General features: G+C 44.0%; 2 protein-coding genes across 15 annotated transcripts in view; one reads left to right on the top strand and one right to left on the bottom strand.

Moving 5' to 3' along the window:
* idua (alpha-L-iduronidase) overlaps positions 1 to 18396 on the bottom strand; it is a 361720-nt gene that overhangs the window by 183031 nt on the left and 160293 nt on the right. The window contains exons 3-4 of the mRNA XM_068041727.1: positions 8244 to 8326; positions 4122 to 4229 (exon numbers count right to left, since the gene is read on the bottom strand). Coding sequence (XP_067897828.1) covers positions 4122 to 4229; positions 8244 to 8326 — 191 coding nt within the window. The remainder of the gene's footprint in view (positions 1 to 4121; positions 4230 to 8243; positions 8327 to 18396) is intronic.
* LOC137374992 (sulfate transporter-like) overlaps positions 1 to 18396 on the top strand; it is a 282625-nt gene that overhangs the window by 117916 nt on the left and 146313 nt on the right. The window lies entirely within an intron of this gene.

Here is an 18396-nt window from a genome sequence, read left to right as displayed (position 1 = left end):
CAACTCCATGAGCCCTAATCTTGCATATTAAACTTCTGTGTGGCAACTTATCGAATGCCTTTTGGAAGTCTAAGTACATTACATCTACTGGTTCCACTTTATCTACCCTACCAGTTACATCCCCACAAAACCATGGTGACTTCTTCAAATTATACTATGATTTTCTAAGTGCGTTGTTAAGACTTTTTTAATAATTGATTCCAGCGTTTTCTGACAACTGATGTCCCGCTAACTGGCCTGTAGTTCTCTGTTTTCTCTCTCCCTCCTTTCTTGAACAGTGGTATTGCCTTTGTTAATTTTTAATCCACTGGAACTGTTATAGAAACTAGGAATTTTGTAAAATCATAAACAATGCAACTATTATCACTGCAGCTACCTCTTTTAGAACCCTAGGATGCAGGCCATCGGGTCCTGGATATTTGTCAGATTTTAATCCCATAAGGTTCTCCAATACTTCTTGCTCTGCTGATATTAATTAACTTAAGTTCTTAACACTTATTAGCCCCTTGACTACTCTCTATTTCTGGTTTGTAATTTCTGTCTTCTACTGTGAAAACAGACACAAAATATTTGTTCAACATCTTTGCCATTTCCTCATTCCTCACAATAATTTCCCTTGTCTCTGCCTCTAAAGGACCAACATTTACTTTAGCTACATTGCTTGTTTTTATATACCTATAAAAACTCATAGTATGTTTTTATATTCCTAGTGTTACAACCTGGCGACAAAGAGGTCCAGGGTTCCCTTTCAGCCTTCACCTGGTCTCACTGTAACAGGGTTTAATTTTAAACACAGCGTTTTTTTTAAGCTCCGATTAGTGAATCCTTGTTCACTGCTTTCCAATTATAAGGCGAAGAAACCAGCACAAACAGGCTTTTTCAGGTTTAAAGAAGAAAAGTTGAAATTTATTAAACATAAACTCTAATTCGGTTAACGCCTACGGATACAGAGCATGCCCACGCTAGCATGCGTACGTGATACACACATGCAAATAGAGACAGAAAAGAGAAGAAAAATAAAGTGGAAAAGTTTGAGGCAGTATCTGAAGAGTTGTTGTTACAGTTCTTCGAGCTCACTGTAGAGTCCTTGATTGTAGGTAGATCTTGCTTTTCATTGCAGCCCAGTATTCTTCTTAAACCTTGTTTGCTTTAGGAGACTTTTCTCTCTTGGGGTTCATGTGTCTTCAGTGGATTCAGAGGCTTGTGAGAAAGAGCTGGGACAGACAGGAGAGAGATCTTCTCAGTCCAGGAGTAAACAGCTTTCAGCCCAAACTGTTTGTACAAATTCAAAAAACCAGCAAGTTAATCATGTGACTAGCTGGTTTGACCATGTCCGTTTGTGTATTCAGCCATCTTAGTAGTCAACCTGGGATGCGAGCTCCCCATCTTCAACGTCTGGTGATCAAAAGTCCATTGTGGGTTGAATGTCATGGAATGGCTGCTTTGTCTTTCCAAACACCATCTGTTAATATGCAAATGACTTTTCCAGCCACGGCTGATCTGTTCAACAAGTCCTCTCCTCACTCCAGTAACACTTTAAAATTAATGTTCATGACAAAATTAATGTGCCTCATTCTTGGCAGGTGGGGGCCTAGCATGACACTGGCTAGTTTACTCTCATTCTACTTTTTCCCTTTTTATCAACTTTTTGGTTGCCCTTTGCTGGTTTCTAAAACACTTACAATCCTCAGGTTTATTACTGTTCTTTGCAACATTATAAGCATCTTCTTTTAATCTAATAATATCCTTATCTTCCCTAATAAGCCATGGATGGATCTTTATGGCAGAGTTTTTGTTTATTAATGGAATGTATTTTTGCTGAACATTTTGAATTGTCTCTTTAAATATTTCCCACTGTTTATTTCCTGCATACCCTTCCGTCGATTTACCCAATCAACCTTAGCCAGCTGTCCCCTCATAGCTACATAATTGGCTTTGTTGAAGTTTAAGATTCTTGTTTGGGACTTGAGTATGCTGCTTTCAAACTTAATATGGAATTCAATTGTATTAATATCAGTTTTTCCCAGAGAACTTTATGATGAGATTACTAAATAAACCTGCCTCATTGCACAATACTAGATCTAAAACAGCTTTGTCCTTGGTTGGTTCCACAAAGTATTGCTCCATGAAACTTCTACAAACTCATCGTCCAGACTGCTTTTGCCAATTTCATTGTCCCCGTCTATATGAAGATTAAACTCCCCCATGATTATTGCATTGTCTTTGTTTCAAGCTCCTCTTATTTCTTGCTTAATGCTCTGTTCAACAGTACATTTACTGTTAGGGCCCTATAAACTATGTCCACCAGCATTTTCTGACCCTTGTCATTCTTAATCTCCACCCATTCTGATTCTAATTCTTGACCTTCTCAGCCAAGAGCCTTTCTCACTACTGTCCTGATGTCATCCTTTACTTTTCCTTTTCTATTCTGTCTGTCCTTTCGAAATGTTGCATACCCTGGAATATTTATTTCCCAACCTTGGTCGCCTTGTAACCATGTCTCTGTAATGGCCATTAGATCTAAACCATTCATCTCTATTTGTGTTGCTAGTTTGTCTATCTTATTATGAATGCTTTACACTTACAGATATAAAGCCTTAATTTTATTTTTTGACTACTATTCTTTGCATGGACCTTATTCACTGATGCACCATTACTGTTAAACTCCCTCTCCCTTCCTGTCACACTTTGTTTTTGCTACACTGCTTTATTGCTTCGACTTTTCTCTTTAGATTTCTAAATCACACTTCATCTGACCCTCCCGCTCCCCACCCCTACTCTTTTAGTTTAAAGACCTATCCACAGCCCGAGTTATACGATTCGCCAGGACACTGATCCCAGTCCGGTTTAAATGGAGCCCATTCCAATGAAACAGCTCCCTCTTTCTGGTTCTGGTGCCAGTGCCTAAAGAATCAAAACCCCTTCTTCTCATACCAGTCTTTGAGCCACGCATTTAATTCTCTAATCTGCTTGAATTGGCGCATAGCTCAGGTAACAATCCAGAGATTATTAGCTCTGAGGTTCTGCCTTTTAATTTGGACCCTAATTCCTCAAACTCTCTCAGCAGAATGTGATTCCTAGTTCCACTATGTCATTGATTCCTATGTGGACCAAGACAATGGGATCCTCTCCCTCCAACTCCAAGTTCGTCTCCAGCTGCAAGGAGATGTAACATGCTGGCACCAGACAGGTAACACAACCTTTGGAGCTCCCGGTCGCTGTGCAGAGAACAGTATCTATCCCCTGACTATATTGTACCCTATCACTACCACATTCCTTTTCACTTCTCCCAGTTGAATGGCTTCCTGCACCATGGTGCTGTGGTTAGTTTGCCCATTCACCCTGCAGTCCTTATTTTCATCCACAGTGGTAGCAAGTACCTGTCAACTGGAAGCTGGCATTTCCCTCCTGAAAATGGGGGAGGGATGAAGGGAAGGAGAGATGTGGACATGACAGGGCATATTCCCAGTATATTGCTGGCCTCATCTACCCTACATCTGCCAGAAAACTGTGGGACAAGGCCAGTAAACCCACATCAGTATGCCTTTTGGCTATAAAATAAAAGCAAAATACTGTGGATGCTGGAAATCTGAAATAAAAACAGAAAGTGCTGGAAATACTCAGCAGGTCTGGCAGCATCTGTGAAGAGAGAAACAGAGTTAACGTTTCATTAACTCTGTTTCTCTCTCCACAGATGCTGCCAGATCTGCTGAGTATTTCCAGCACTTTCTGTTTTTATGTTTTTTAGCTATGTTTGTTGTAACATGCTGAGACTAGTTGCAACACTACCTCTGAGCAGGGGAGGGTAACAAGAAGTCTTATCATATTTTAAGAGGTAATAGCACCATTGCCTGAAAGAACTAGGAATAATTGTCATTGCTGTTGCATCACTATCTACTGTTTTCAATAGACTGACTGGTACTTTAGGATGAGCAATGCATGAAATTTTATATATGTAGGTGGCGAGATAAATTTATAAAATTGTTTTATTCAACTTTGGTACATTATTTTGCTGAGTAACTGGAAGATATAATCACTGCAATTTATTATGAAGTAATTTGCAGGTGAAACTTTGAAATAATATGGCTAATATATATTACAAACTTTTCATATGTACTTACCTATATACCTTTTTGCCAAAAAGGTGATCAATTTTTTCCATTCAAACACTTGTGTTTTCTCTTCGAAGTTGGTAAAGTAGCCTGATGGATTTCCCATAAGTTCAAAACCTGCAAAATATGGAGGAAGTCTGTATCTTTACAAAGTAATTAAACAGACTTTACAATTATTGAATATACTGATTAAGGCTTCAGTACAATGCATCATTAAACGTTAAAATAAATTGAATTATTTATTTAATTGAAAAACTGTCCTGATGTGGAATTTTCAGCATTGCGTGAAACTTGTAACTGTGGAAGCAGTGGAAATGATCGCCACATCCATGGTTAGGATGATGGCGAAATGACCTGCAACAGCAACACATTGTGAGAGGTTTCCCACAACTTGCAGAACAGTCTGGAGATTGATAGCCTTGGAGTTATCAATAACACTAAAATGTATGCCAGCACCTTCATTTCACTCAGGGGGTGCCTCATAGGAGTAACAGATTAGGAGTATGGAAAAGCAAATTAGTTAACTAGACACAGTACTATGAAGTAGTTGTAGATAAGGTGATTAGAAATGTTGACACTTATTGGAGAAGGTTTTGTTCTGCAGAAGTTGTTTCCTCTTTAAAATCGCTCTCCCTCAGTTCCTTCATGCTTTTTCACCTTTCCTATGATGCACCCGCTGAGTCCTGAGTGCCCTAACAACATATATTATAATGAAGACTAATAATTTCCTGCTTGTACATTCACAATTCGATGAGGGAAACAAGACTGAAAATTATAATTTGCTGATCATCTCAGCATCAGCTGAGACAGGCAGAAGTGAGGAGCTTCTGAGATTGAAGGGTCCGTTCAGGCTTTTGTTTTTTTAGCAATTTAGAAATGGAGCAGAGAAGATTAAGGGGAGACTTAATATAGACATTCAAAATTATGTGGGTTTTTTATTGTACATTGTTGCTAGCATTTCAGATGCTAGGTTGAGCTTTGTCTATAGAGATCTCAGAGTCATTGTAAATCTGAACAGTAACTCATTTATTATATTTACATGGACTATATACACTTTCCATAAGCCTGTCTAGCTCTTACTCTGTATGATACTTCTTGTTTCTCCCCAAGCCCATTACACACGTGGACCAGAATTTTACACCGCCCCAGCGGGTCGGATGGTGGTGTGGGGGCGGCGTAAAATTGAGTGGCAGGCTCCGGGAGGCATACCCGCACCGATTCCACCTCCGGACAAGTTTACGGAGGTCAGGCGGGGGGGGGGGGGGGGGGCAGTGGGGAACGGCCCGCCAGCCCAAGGCCAATCAAGACCCTTAGGTGACCACTTAATGGCCACTTAAGGGCCCTCACCCACCTCCACGAGTATTTTACCCATGGCAAGCGGGCGTGCTGGGGACGTGAAAGGCCGCCCAGCGATAGCTGCCGGCCTTTCCGTGCCCCGTGGTGGGGGGGGGGGCGTTGGTGGCGACATGGCAGTCGGGCACAAGGTGCCTGATTGAGGGCCGCCCCCGCCTCCCAACCCACCCCAGGATCCAAGACACCCCCCTCCCCCGAAAGGACCACTCCAGCCTCACCAGGGAAGGACCGATCACCCTGGTGAGGCATGCCCCTATTACTCCCTCCTGGATCCATTGCGATGGCTTGGCTGTAGTCCCAGCAGTGGCCATCGCTCCCGGTGACGTTGCTGGGTCTAAGAGCAGCCGGCCCGCTGATTGGCCGATAGCTCACTAAGGCGGGACCTCCTCTCTCCAGTGGGTGGAAGTTCCGCCTAGGGACAATTAAAGCCTGGGGATCCGTAAAATATGGGACGGATCCCCAGGCTAGGCAGAAGCAGGTTCGCCACCAACTTTCATGTCGGAGTCCGGCTCCCGTCCATCCACTGTAAAATTACGACCGTGATCTCTTACATCATTAATACAGTGGGAGGTGTTACTCTCACTGTCCCAAACATTAACCCTTTCAGACCCTTATACTACAGTTTTGTTAGAGAAACTGTTTCCCTACAGGAAGAGGGTAGATAATTAGAGGACACAGATTTAAGGTAATTGGCAAAAGAACGAGGGAGTAGATGAGGAGAAAGCTTTTATGATCTGGAATGTACTGCCTGAAAAGGCTGTTGAAGCCGTTTCAATAGTAACTTTAGAAAGGAAATTGGATAAATACTTGAAAAGGAATAATTTGCAGAGCCGGGGAAAATAGCAGGGCATTGAGACTAATTGGATAACCTAAAGGGACAGCACTGACATGATAGGCTAAATGGCCTCCTTCTGTGCTGTATTTCTGCAGAGCTTGGAAACATTTTTTGTAGCGATTTGTTCTGCCATTCTATCTATATGCAGCAGGACTTGCTCCTCACTGTTTCTGACAGGGTCAAACCCCTGATAGATCTTCAACACCCACACCCCCTAACCACAGTCGAGGCTTCTCAGGAGCTGGTATAGCATCTCCCATAGGCATATACTTGAATGCCATTGTCATGAGGAGCAGCATACCATGAGGTAATGGAAAGTCAGGTAGTATTTAAGGATTTTCACTGCTCCATCATAAGGATGACCTCACATTTGCTTACATCGAAATCCAATTGCTATTGTTGAGCCCATTCACCTCATCTATCAATATCTCTGTGTAATCTTATGTTTCCATCTACACTGCTTACAATGCTACCTATTTTGTGTCATCGGCAAACTTGGATATGACTTTCTATCCCATCATCTAAGTCGTTTAATAAATAGGGTGAATAGTTGAGGCCTCAGCAGATCTTTGCTGAACACCACGAGTCATATCTTACCAATACTTACTTTCCCTGCATCTGTCTCCTGCCACTCAGCCAATTTCTTAATCAAACCAATAATTTTCCTTCAATTCCATGAGCTTCAACTTTAGCTAACAGTGTTAATTGTGTTTAGTCATATGCAGATGGAAGGTGTTAATTAGGGTCTTACTTGAGTATATATAAGGAGACACTTACTGAAACTGGGTGAAGGTTTGAGTGAAGAACGGCATGTTTGTAATTTTTTACTTTGTAAAATAAGTGCAAGATTGAGTGAAGATTGGATCCAGCATAATCCTTTAACAAGAAGCTTTCAGGAGTATATCATCTCATGAACGACTTTGTGAAATGTGTTCTGGAAGTCCATATAAATAACATCCATTGACATTCCCCCAATCCACTACTTTAGTCACCTCTTCAAAAGATTCAAAAGGTAGGCATAACCTACCCTTTACAAATGTTGGAGTGGCCAAGATGTGATTTAGAGCTAAGGGCCATGCTGCTGCCATAATGGTTGGGTAGGATAGTTGGTGAAAAAATATAGGCAGATGGGAAAGCTTCTCGAAGTTGGAAGAAATCACCAGCTGGTGAGCCATGTTTCAGTTAGTATCAGGATATCAATACAATCATCCAATAGGATGGCAAGGGTGTTCTTTATGAGTCAACAGCCATTCTGGAAAGAAAGTGGAAGGAGCTCTGATTATTGATCTGGCAGAGGGGTCTAGAGTTGAGACAGAAAGTATAAATAAGAGAAGGAGGCTGGAAAGTTAAATTTCCGAGCAGCATGATGGTCAGTAAAAATGAAAGATATGGCAATTGGGTTGCTGCTTATAGAGGAGCATCAATGAGTGCTACGAAATGCCTCGTGAAGAATACCAAAGGAGGTACAGGGGAAAACCATCATTCATTTACTTTTTGTGGGATATTACTATGCGCAGATTTGCCTACATACTGGTAGCTGCAATACAGCCAATTAATTAATTCCGAAGTGGATTGGGCTGTCCTGAGCCATGATAAGATGCTATATAAACTAAATTTTAATACTTAATTTAAGTCCGTCGGAACTGGAATTTAAAGTCCCAAGTTAATTCAATGTTCTTTCCTGCTATCTCATAGCAAAACTTATTACTTATAATGAATTTATATTACTTGTAATTATATAAAGTACCTGGCAGAGAATTTGTGAAGAGTCACTGAAACTTTGGCGAAAGTTCAGTGGAAACCCTGGAGACACTGAGTAAACAAATGGCTGGTTTACCGGAGTTTCTGCTGTTCTTCTGCTGGTGTTATGACATGAGGTTAGAAGAACCCCATGAAAATTCTACTGCTATATATTTTGTATTTAATTCTTGATTGTGACTTACCTGGCATAAGTCCATTCTGCCACAGAATGTGAATTAAATTATCCAAGTTTGTAACGTTGTACAGAAGTTTGCCATTCATTTCCCTGTTCAGAAAGATGATAAGAAAAATTAAGTACTGTGTGTACGGTGAAATAAAAAGGGAGAGCTCACTCAAATTGTTATCCTCCTTCTAATTTCTGTCTTTATCACATCCTTTCTCACACATAGGCTGGAATGTCAAGGCGGGCCCGAGACTCCACCCACTGGCAGAAAAAATCAGTGGTAAGCCCGCCTCCAACAGGCCTGGAAGCAATGCCATGATTTTATGTGGCTCAGGCCCTAATTGGCCTTGGGCGGGACATCTGTCCCTCTTAGGCAGGAAGTTCTGCCTCTATGAGCTGTCGGCCAATCGGTGAGCCGGCAGCTCCTCAGTTCCAGCAGTGCCATCGGGAGCGGTGGCCACTGCTGGGACTGCACCCAGCCAAGATGAGGCCCCGGAATGCAGGTAAGCGTGTTGGGCCTTACCCGGGACTATCGGCTGGGCCCCGGTGAGGCAAGTGGGGGGTAGGGTGCTCTAGTGGGGACAGCTTGTGCTGCAGGGCAGGACCCTCCATTGGGCACAGGGTGCCCAATCAGGTGCCCCCCCTCTCCCCCTCCCCGACAGCCCGCAAGGAGGCTGCCAGGTTTTACTGGGCAGCCTTCTGAGCTACTGAACCGCCCCACCTGTGACTGGTATGGAAGAGGCCCTTATGTGGCAATTAATTAGCCACTTAAGGGTCTTAATTGGCTTGGGATGGACAGGCCTTTTGTCACCTCAACCACTGCTCATAAAATTGCAGCGGGGGCGGGACGGCGACAGGAACGCCTCCCACTCAATTTTGTGCCCGCCCCCGCCTCCAGCCCGCTCCTGTGGGGGGCGTAGCATTCCGGCCCTACACCATATCTTCCCCCTTATAGAAACAGATAGTAAAGAGGCAAAATTATTCATAAGGGGTACTCTTTCAGCTTTTACACTTCTCGTGTTTTTCAGTCGAGTCCATTTTGGAAACACTGGTAAGCGATGTGCATTATTTTCTGTTCGTCACTGGAAAATAACTCCAATAGAATCATTTTGTAAGTTGGAAATTACTCTTTAGAATAACAGGTTAGTCAGTAGAACTATTAAAAATTATATACTTAAACATTGCAAATGTTTGGCACTCAACTTGTATACACAATGTAAATCAAGTCATTCCTACTGTATTAGCATGACCTGGAAACAATATTTTTGCAAGATGTACTTGTGAAAATTTGTGGTATGACAAATAATTCATAGTTTCTGAAAAGGTATAATAATAAAACCAGCATGCTCTATTAATATGTAAATGATGACAGGATTCACAACACAAAAGGCAACTTTTCATTAATCAAACAAACCAAGTACTGCCAAGTCAGGACTCATAGCAACTCTTATGTCAAACGTGAGGGAAAACTGTAGTAATTAAAAAAGGGGGATACGGGATAAAATAGGCATGGATATAAGTGTTTTAGGTTAAATGGTTTTGAAAGCTCTTATGGCAATTTTTATTTTAAACTTTCCCCTTATCCTACCCTGAAATAGAACAGTATGGTTAAATTGGGCAAAAAGGCAACAAAGTGAGGGCTCAATTCGATACCTCCAAAAATGGGGGTATGGATCACGATACGGGATTAAACTGTGCCCACTGCTTCCAATGCAATGCAATCTCACCAAAGCCTTTGACCTCGTCAGCAGACGTGGTCTCTTCAGACTACTAGCAAAGATCGGATGTCCACCAAAGCTACTAAGTATCATCACCTGATTCCAAGACAATATGAAAGGCACAATTCAGCATAGCGGTGCCTCATCAGACCCCTTTCCTATCCTGAGTGGCATGAAACAGGGCTGTGTTCTCGCACCTACACTGTTTGGGATATTCTTCTCCCTGCTGATCTCACATGCGTTCAAGTCTTCAGAGGAAGGAATTTTCCTCCACACAAGATCAGATGGCAGGTTGTTCAACCTTGCCCGTCTATGTGCGAAGACCAAAGTACGGAAGGTCCTCATCAGGGAACTCCTCTTTGCTGACGATGCTGCATTACATCCCATGCAGAACAGTGTCTGCAGAGACTCATCGACAGGATTGCGGCTGCCTGCAATGAATTTGGCCTCACCAACAGCCTCAAGAAAACAAACATCATGGGACAGGACGTCAGAAATGCTCCATCCATCAATATCGGCGACCACACTCTGGAGGTGGTTCAAGAGTTCACCTACCTAGGCTCAACTATCACCAGTAACCTGTCTCTCGATGCAGAAATCAACAAGCGCATGGGAAAGGTGTCTGCTGCTATGTCCAGACTGGCCAAGAGAATGTGGGAAAATGGTGCACTGACATGGAACACAAAAGTCCGGGTGTATCAAGCCTGTGTCCTCAGTAGGTACTATGGCAGCGAGGCCTGGACATTGTATGTCAGCCAAGAGCAACGTCTCAATTCATTCCATCTTCGCTGCCTCCGGAGAATCCTTGGCATCAGGTGGCAGGACCGTATCTCCAACACAGAAGTCCTCGAGGCAGCTAACATCCCCAGCATACACACCCTACTGAGCTAGCGGCGCTTGAGATGGCTTGGCCATGTGAGCCGCATGGAAGATGGCAGGATCTCCAAGGACACATTGTACAGCGAGCTTGTCACTGGTATCAGACCAACCGGCCATCCATGTCTCTGCTTTAAAGATATCTGCAAACGCGACATGAAGTCCTGTGACATTGACCACAAGTGGTGGGAGTCAGTTGCCAGTGATCGCCAGAGCTGGCGGACAGCCATTAAGGCGGGGCTAAAGACTGGCGAGTCAAGGAGACTTAGCTGTTGGCAGGAAAAAAGACAGAAGCACAAGGAGAGAGCCAACTGTGTAACAGCCCCGACAACCAATTTTATCTGCAGTGCCCGTGGAAGAGTCTGTCAACTCTAGAATTGGCCTTTATAGCCACTCCAGGTGCTGCTTCACAAACCACTGACCACCTCCAGGCACCTACCCATTGTCTTTTGAGACAAGGAGGCCAAAGAGAAGACTGCTTCCAATGCAGACCCCATACCAACTTCACGCTGTTTGCTAATTCACATAAATGCAGTGTGCAGCCAGCACTAGTCGCACTGTTGAGTGGTTGCAGGCCTCAGCAGGGAGTCCAGAATTGTGAGAGGCTAGCACCAGTTGAAGGTAGTCTGCAATACCTCAAGCCAGCCTGCATCTCTTAATGGGCGAGTGCATTTTGGCTGGAGCAGGTGCTGGAACTCTTTCTACAATTGATTCTGACCTAGCAAAGATACAAAAATGGAACAACATAGGAGAGAGGGTTTCCAAGATTTTCCAACACAGGAGATGCAGATAAGGAATGATGCGCTCTATCCACAGAGGGCCAAGAGGCCCTCCAAACAAACTCTCAGAAGAGTGGGACCAGATAACCATGGCGGTTAATGCCTGGAGTCGAGCCCCGATGGCCTGGATGCAGTGTTGCAAGAAATTCAATGACCTCACACAAGGGGTCAAGGTCAGTGAATGCATCTTCAAATGCCAATCCCACCAACTAGATTACTAGCCTCAGATGCTCGTCAGTGCCCCACACCCCCATCATTCACCGACCAACAATCTATATTAGTTAGGACTCATACCTACCATTCATAGCTTCCCCTCTCCCTCACCCACTTAGGATTGCTGTAAGCTTCACACCCACATCTCACAGCTTGTACACATTGTCAGCTATTCAACCATAACAGCCACATCACCCAAACACATTGCACCACACTCACTGACACAATTCCTTCTCTTGTGCAGGACAAGGTGGTGCACAAGTAAAGGTAGCAGGTGTTAACCAGCAGGGCATAGGTGCAGCTGCATCTCCTTTCCCTCATGGAGGAAATAGTGCTCAACTATACTGGAGCGGCTGCTGCTGATGACACAGCCAGTGGCGGGGCTGAAACCATAGGAGATGATGGTATTCTCCTTCTAACTTCCCCTTCATCCCACAATCTGATTTAGAAGCTTCAGATGGTGTAAGCATGCGGCTCATACTCCCCTCACCACCCCTTAACACAACCCTTCTTCTTTCAGATATCTAAGAAACGGAACCTGGTCAGGCAGTGGTGGAAGAGCAACAGGGTGGAGAAGCAAGAAGACAGTGATAATGAAAAACACTGTTGCACAATCTCACACTTGTAGCCACCAACTCAGATACTAACACAGTGCATACTTTAGAGGGTAGCTTAGAGGGGGGATATGCACATGGTGAGACACTGAGCACAAGTGGGCTGCAGTCAGGGCAGGGAGCAAGGGTAGTGCATATGCCAGCTCCTCAGAAGGTGAGGTTGCACACAAATTCTGATGCAGAGGACTAAGATGGGACAGGTTACAGAAGAAGGCTAATGTTTATGCACAATTAAATGCTTGGTGCATTGGCAGGCCTGCCAGAAAGCCTGCGTACAATGTCATGGAGCATAGGCGCATCCAGCACAAACTTTGCACAGGGTTTTGAGGAGAGTTTGGAGCCCATCCTTTCCTGCATAGAAGTGGTGGCCAACTCCATTAGTACACTTGTGGACCCAACCATGATGCAGTGTCTGATGGTCATTGTCTCAGCTTCCATTGCAACAGAAACAGAAACCACACAATTTATGGGTGCTGCAGTGGAAGCTCAGACTTCTGTCATGCAAGGTCAGGTTGCTGCTCGGCAATTCAGACTGCATTTGTGCAAGCTCAGACTGCTGCCATTATGGATGTAGGATACCAATGTTAAAAGGGTCTTGCATCACTCCACCAATCTGTCCTCCAACAGTTTACGAGGATTACTGAGGCACCACGCCAGGAACTAGCAGTGGCTCACTAGCATGAATCTTTTGTCCTTTCAGGATTTCAGTATTGGTCCTCCTAACCCTGCCACTCCACCAGTGCCCTTGCTGTTGCCTGTCAGCCAGCCAGCAAGACTGCTGCCACCCAAGACGAGATGGTGCTGTCTGCAATCAGGCCTTCTAGATCCAGAGCTGCTCGAGGTCTGCCTCCAAGGCCATCTGCACCCTCCTCCATTGAAACTCAGCAGCCTGCCAACAGCCATGCTGCTGGGTAGTGCTGCATAAGAGCACTAGGCCAGGCAAAGGCACAAGGAAGACTGGCAGTAAAGGAATGCACAAGAGTGATGAGTTGACATTTGCATGCAATATGGCATGGTTTGATTTATAAATTTAGTTTGGAATGTTCAATTTGTATTGGTTTTTATTTTTCCATTATGGCCAAGATGCTCAGTAACAAAGGCAAGATAAGGTGTGGAATAGTTGGTGAATGGGGAATTGGGGTTGCATTTACTGGGACTGCAGTTGGATGAGTTGTTCATGGACAGCCAGGCCAGAAAAGGGCTGTTTAGATTGCCTCCTCCCTTTTGCTTTCTCAGCTGCTCACCATATAGCTGGTGGGATGGGTTGTGCACTCAGGATGGCAAGGTTATGCAGCATGCAGCAGACAATCACAAATCTTGACACCTGCTCTGCCCAGTTCTGCAGGGTTCCAGAATGGTCCAAGCAGTGGAAGCAGTGTTTCAGCATGTCAATGGTCTGGTCTATCACATTTTGTGTGGCAGCATAGCTTTCATTATGTGCATGCTGACAATGTGTGCGTGGATTGCGCACTGGAGTCACGAGCTACGTAGTCAGCAGTTATCCCTTGTCGCATGGTAGCCACTCTTTGGTTTGTTTCAACAGCAGATGCCACAGTGGACAGCTACAGAATGAAGGCATCATGACTGTTGCCAGGATAGCGGACACTGACCTGCATGATTCACTGCCTTAGATTGCACACCAACTGGACTTTGAGTAAGTGGAATCCCTTGGTTGCAGTACATCTCAGAGTTGGCATACTATGCCCACAAAGCAACAGGCATGTAGTCAATGCACCATGGGGAAGCTTGCAATCCTTGAGAAGATGTGTTCTTGCTCAGTCTGCTGCTTTATGGCAAGAGGGAATGAAATATAGTCAGCTCTCTTTGAATAGGGAACATCTGTGATTTCCCTTACACAATAGTGGATGGCAAACTGGGAGATGTTGGAAATATCTCCAGCTCCAGCCCGGAAAGAAATCTGTTACGACCAGGTGAGAAAGAGGTCTAGGGGTCCCTTTCAGCCTTCACCTGATCTTACTGTAACAGGGTTTTATTTTTAAACACACTGTGTTTTTAGTTCCCCTTTGGTGAATCCTTGTTCACCGTTTTCCAATTATAAGGTAAAGAAACGAGCACAAACAGGCTTTCTTAGGTTGAAAGAAGAAAGATTGAAATTTATTAAACTTAAAACTCTAATTCGGTTAACGCCCACACTAGCATGCATATACGATACACACATGCAAACAGAGACAGAAAAGAGCAGAAGAAAACATAAAGTGGAAAAGTTTGAGGCACTCTCTGAAGAGGGTTTTTTTGTTACTGTGCTTTGAACTCGTTGTAGTCCTTGATTGCAGGTAGATCTTGCTTTTCGTTAGGGCCCAGTATTCTTCTTAAACCTTGATCACTGTAGGAGACTTTTTTCTCTTGGGGTTCATGTGTTTTTAGGGGGTTTCAGTTCCGTGAGAAAGAGATGGGAGCAGACAGGCAGCCAGGAAGTCTTCTTCAGTCCAGGAGCAAAGAGCTTTATGCCAGTTCAAACACTGTCTCTACAATTTAAAACTCTCCAAGTTGGCCAGCAGGTTAGTCACGTGACTGGGGTAGCCACTTCTGGCTTTGTGTATTGGGTGGGTTAGGGAATGGTCCTTTGTCTACAAAATATGCAAAAATGTCTTTCCAACCAGGGGCTTGGCAAACCCTTGTATCAGGCCTTCTCTTCTTCCCAGCAACAATTTGAAATTTAATGTCCATGCGACAAAATTAACGTGCCTCATTCTTGGCAGGTGGGGGCCTGCTTGACAGCCCGTGCTTAAAGGTTCATGGCCACAGTCACCTTCACAGTGATTGGTAATGCAGTCCTCTCCTTTCTCTGAGGTTGCATCTGTGGCTACAGCAGTTAGCAAATTTCAGTGAGGATGCCCTTACTAAAGTGCAGATGTCCTGTTCTGCACTGTTTGTTGCTTGTGGTTCAGATAGGAGCATTACTCCCTGAACTCTCTGGGCAGATATGGCTTCCTGTTGCGGGCCCTTCTTCCCCTTGCTCGCCCTCCCTTTTCTAGCAGCTTGCCCTGCATGGTGTGCCTTCTGCTAATTGTCCCACATAGGCTGTGTTCCTACTACTGGACCCATGTCCAGAAGCAACTGGTTTGTATAGAATCATAGAAATTTACAGCATGGAAGGAGGCCATTGTGTCTGCGCTGGCTGAAAAATATCCATCCAGCCTAATCCCACTTTCCATCTCGTGGTCAGTCACCTTGTAGGTTATGGCACTTCAAGTGCATATTCAAGTACGTTTTAAATGTTATGAGGGTTTCTGCTTCTACCATCCTTTCAGGCAGTGAGTTCCAGATCCCCACCAATGAGTGAAAAAATTTCCCCTTTAATCCCCTCTAAACCTCCAACCTCTTATCCTAAATCTATTCCCCCTGATTATGAACCCCCTAAACCAAGAGGAATAGAGCCTTGCTATCCACTCTTATCCTGATCGTTTTATACACTTCAATTAGGTCTCCCTTCAGCCTCCTCTGTCCCAACGAAAACAACCCTAGCCTATCCAATGTTTCCTCAGAACTAAAATTCTTCAGTCCAGACAACGTCCTCGTAAATCTCCTTTGTAGCCTCTCTAGTGCCATCACATCTTACCTATAGGGCGATGATATAGTGGGTGCATGCAGTCCTCCAGCTGTGGCCTAACCAGTGTTCTATACAGTGCCAGCATAACCTCTCAGCTCTTATAATCTAATTGGCTAATAAAGGCAAGTATCCTGTATGCCTTCTTGATCACCTTATCTACCTCTCTAGCCACGTTCAGGGATATATGGACATGCACTCCAAGGTCCCTCTGTTCCTCTACACTTTTCAGTATCCTACCATTTATTGTGAATCCCCTTGCCTTGTTAGTCTTCACCAAATGCAATACCTCATACTTCTCTGGATTGAACTCCATTTGCCACTGTTCTGTTCACCTGAACAGTACATTGCTATCTTCCTGCAGGTCTACAGCTTTCTTCATTATCAACCACACAGCAATTTTTGTATTGTCTGCAAACATCTTAATAATGCCCCCTACATTCAAGTCCAAAATATTGATATATATAACAAAAAGCAAGGGATCTGGTGCTGAGCCCTGCAGAATCCCACTGGAAACAGTCTTCCAGTCACAAAAACACCCATCGATCATTACCCTTTGCTTCCTGCCTCTGAGCCAATGTTGGATCCAACTTGCCACTTTGCCTTGGATCCCAAGAGCTTTTACTTTTGTGACCAGTCTGCTAGTCTTGAAGTCAGGACCAACAGGGCGGCATAGTGGCGCAGTGGTTAGCACTGCAGCCTCACAGCTCCAGCGACCCGGGGCTGATTCCAGGTACTGCCTATGCGGAGTTTGCACGTTCTCCCTGTGACCGTGTGGGTTTTCGCCGGGTGCTCCGGTTTCCTCCCACAGCCAAAGACTTGCAGGTGATAGGTAAATTGGCCATTGTAAATTGCCCCTAGTGTAGGTAGGTGGTAGGGAATATGGGATTACTGTAGGGTTAGTATAAATGAGTGGTTGTTGGGCGGCACAAACTCGGTGGGCCAAAGGGCCTGTTTCAGTGCTGTATCTCTAAATAAAAATAAATAAAAAAATAACTCCTTCAGCATCTGCCACATCACTCTCTGTAGACTTTAGCAACATTAAAAAAACATTTTTTAGAGTTCACAGGAGTTGGTGCAAGAGATCGCGCTGGTCTAAGATGGAGATTGCATGGTTGGTGTTGCATGGGGGTCAGTTTCGATTTCAGGGATTGAGGCAGTCGGAGATCAGAAGTTTTTGCCCTACAAATACATGGATTTGAATTTTCCTCTAAAGTACTGTCGGTTTTGGAACGCATAACAGAACAAATTGAGCGACAATGCATACTGTCTGAAAAGCACAATCTAACATTGCTCCAAAATTTTACTGACAATAAAACAACCAGTCTGTTTTTAAGGCCTGTCAGGATCCCATGAGGTCAACTAGGTGTGGATAACATCAACAATCCATTTTCTTCAAACTTTGGTCCCAAATTATTATTGCCACTATATACATCCCTAAGATGGTTATTGCCTGGAGGAGGTCAATTTGGTTACTGCAACAGAAGATTGGAGTTGGGGTTTCAAGAAGGAACCAGACACGTTCTTGTCAACATATAGAATTCATAGTTATTAGAAATGCATCAAGAGATTACTGTACATGAGTGGTCAAGATTGTCTTCTCCTACCTGTAACTGTTACTATTACTACTTCCACAGCATGAGGAAGATAATAGGAAGGGGTTGGAACAGAGAAATAGCCAGACAAAGGAACACACAACCAATAGCCCAGTGCTTTCAATGAATAAAGGTTGGCATCTCAAATAAAGATGCTGCATGTTCTACCTCCACAACTTTGCAAAGTCTCTCACTGCCAAAGACTTCTACTAATATTTTTCATAAGACAAATGTCTCCTGCAATCACTCTGTTCCCAGAAGTTGCAAGCATACGCATAAATTAACTGAGAACACGATGCACTAAAATCATTCTGTAACGGTCAGAATTGAGAGAGAACTGAAACCCCAGTTCCCTGCCCTTTGCTGTCTGTAATCAGTGTGTTTTCAACAAGGAAGATGTGTGTGTTTCTTAACCCCAAGTGTACGGCCAATTTTAATAACCAGCAGTACTCTTTTCATGGGTTTAAATAGAGAAGATCATTTTCATTTACACATTCACCCGAAAGTCTAATGCTACATCACTCACTCACCACACACACATACACACATTCGAGAAAGAAAGTAGTTAAAGAGGATAGTGCACTTTTACCAATTACAAACAAAGGACTAGTTCACAAGTCACGCAATTTTGCTCGTCTTCGGGAAAAGGCATGCGTTGCGGGCCCAGTGAGGTAGGCATTTGCACACCTGAAGTGTAGTTAGGTGGATTTGTTAGCTGGGGTTGTATTTCAAAGTCATGGCAGGATTCTCTCAAGGAGGTGCACTTTCAGCAGGTCACCACGTTAGTTGCTTGTAGTCTCATTACCAGG

This window comes from Heterodontus francisci, chromosome 1, assembly GCF_036365525.1.
Source record: "Heterodontus francisci isolate sHetFra1 chromosome 1, sHetFra1.hap1, whole genome shotgun sequence".
Lineage (NCBI taxonomy): Eukaryota > Metazoa > Chordata > Chondrichthyes > Heterodontiformes > Heterodontidae > Heterodontus > Heterodontus francisci.
This window is presented reverse-complemented; position numbering and strand designations above follow the sequence as displayed.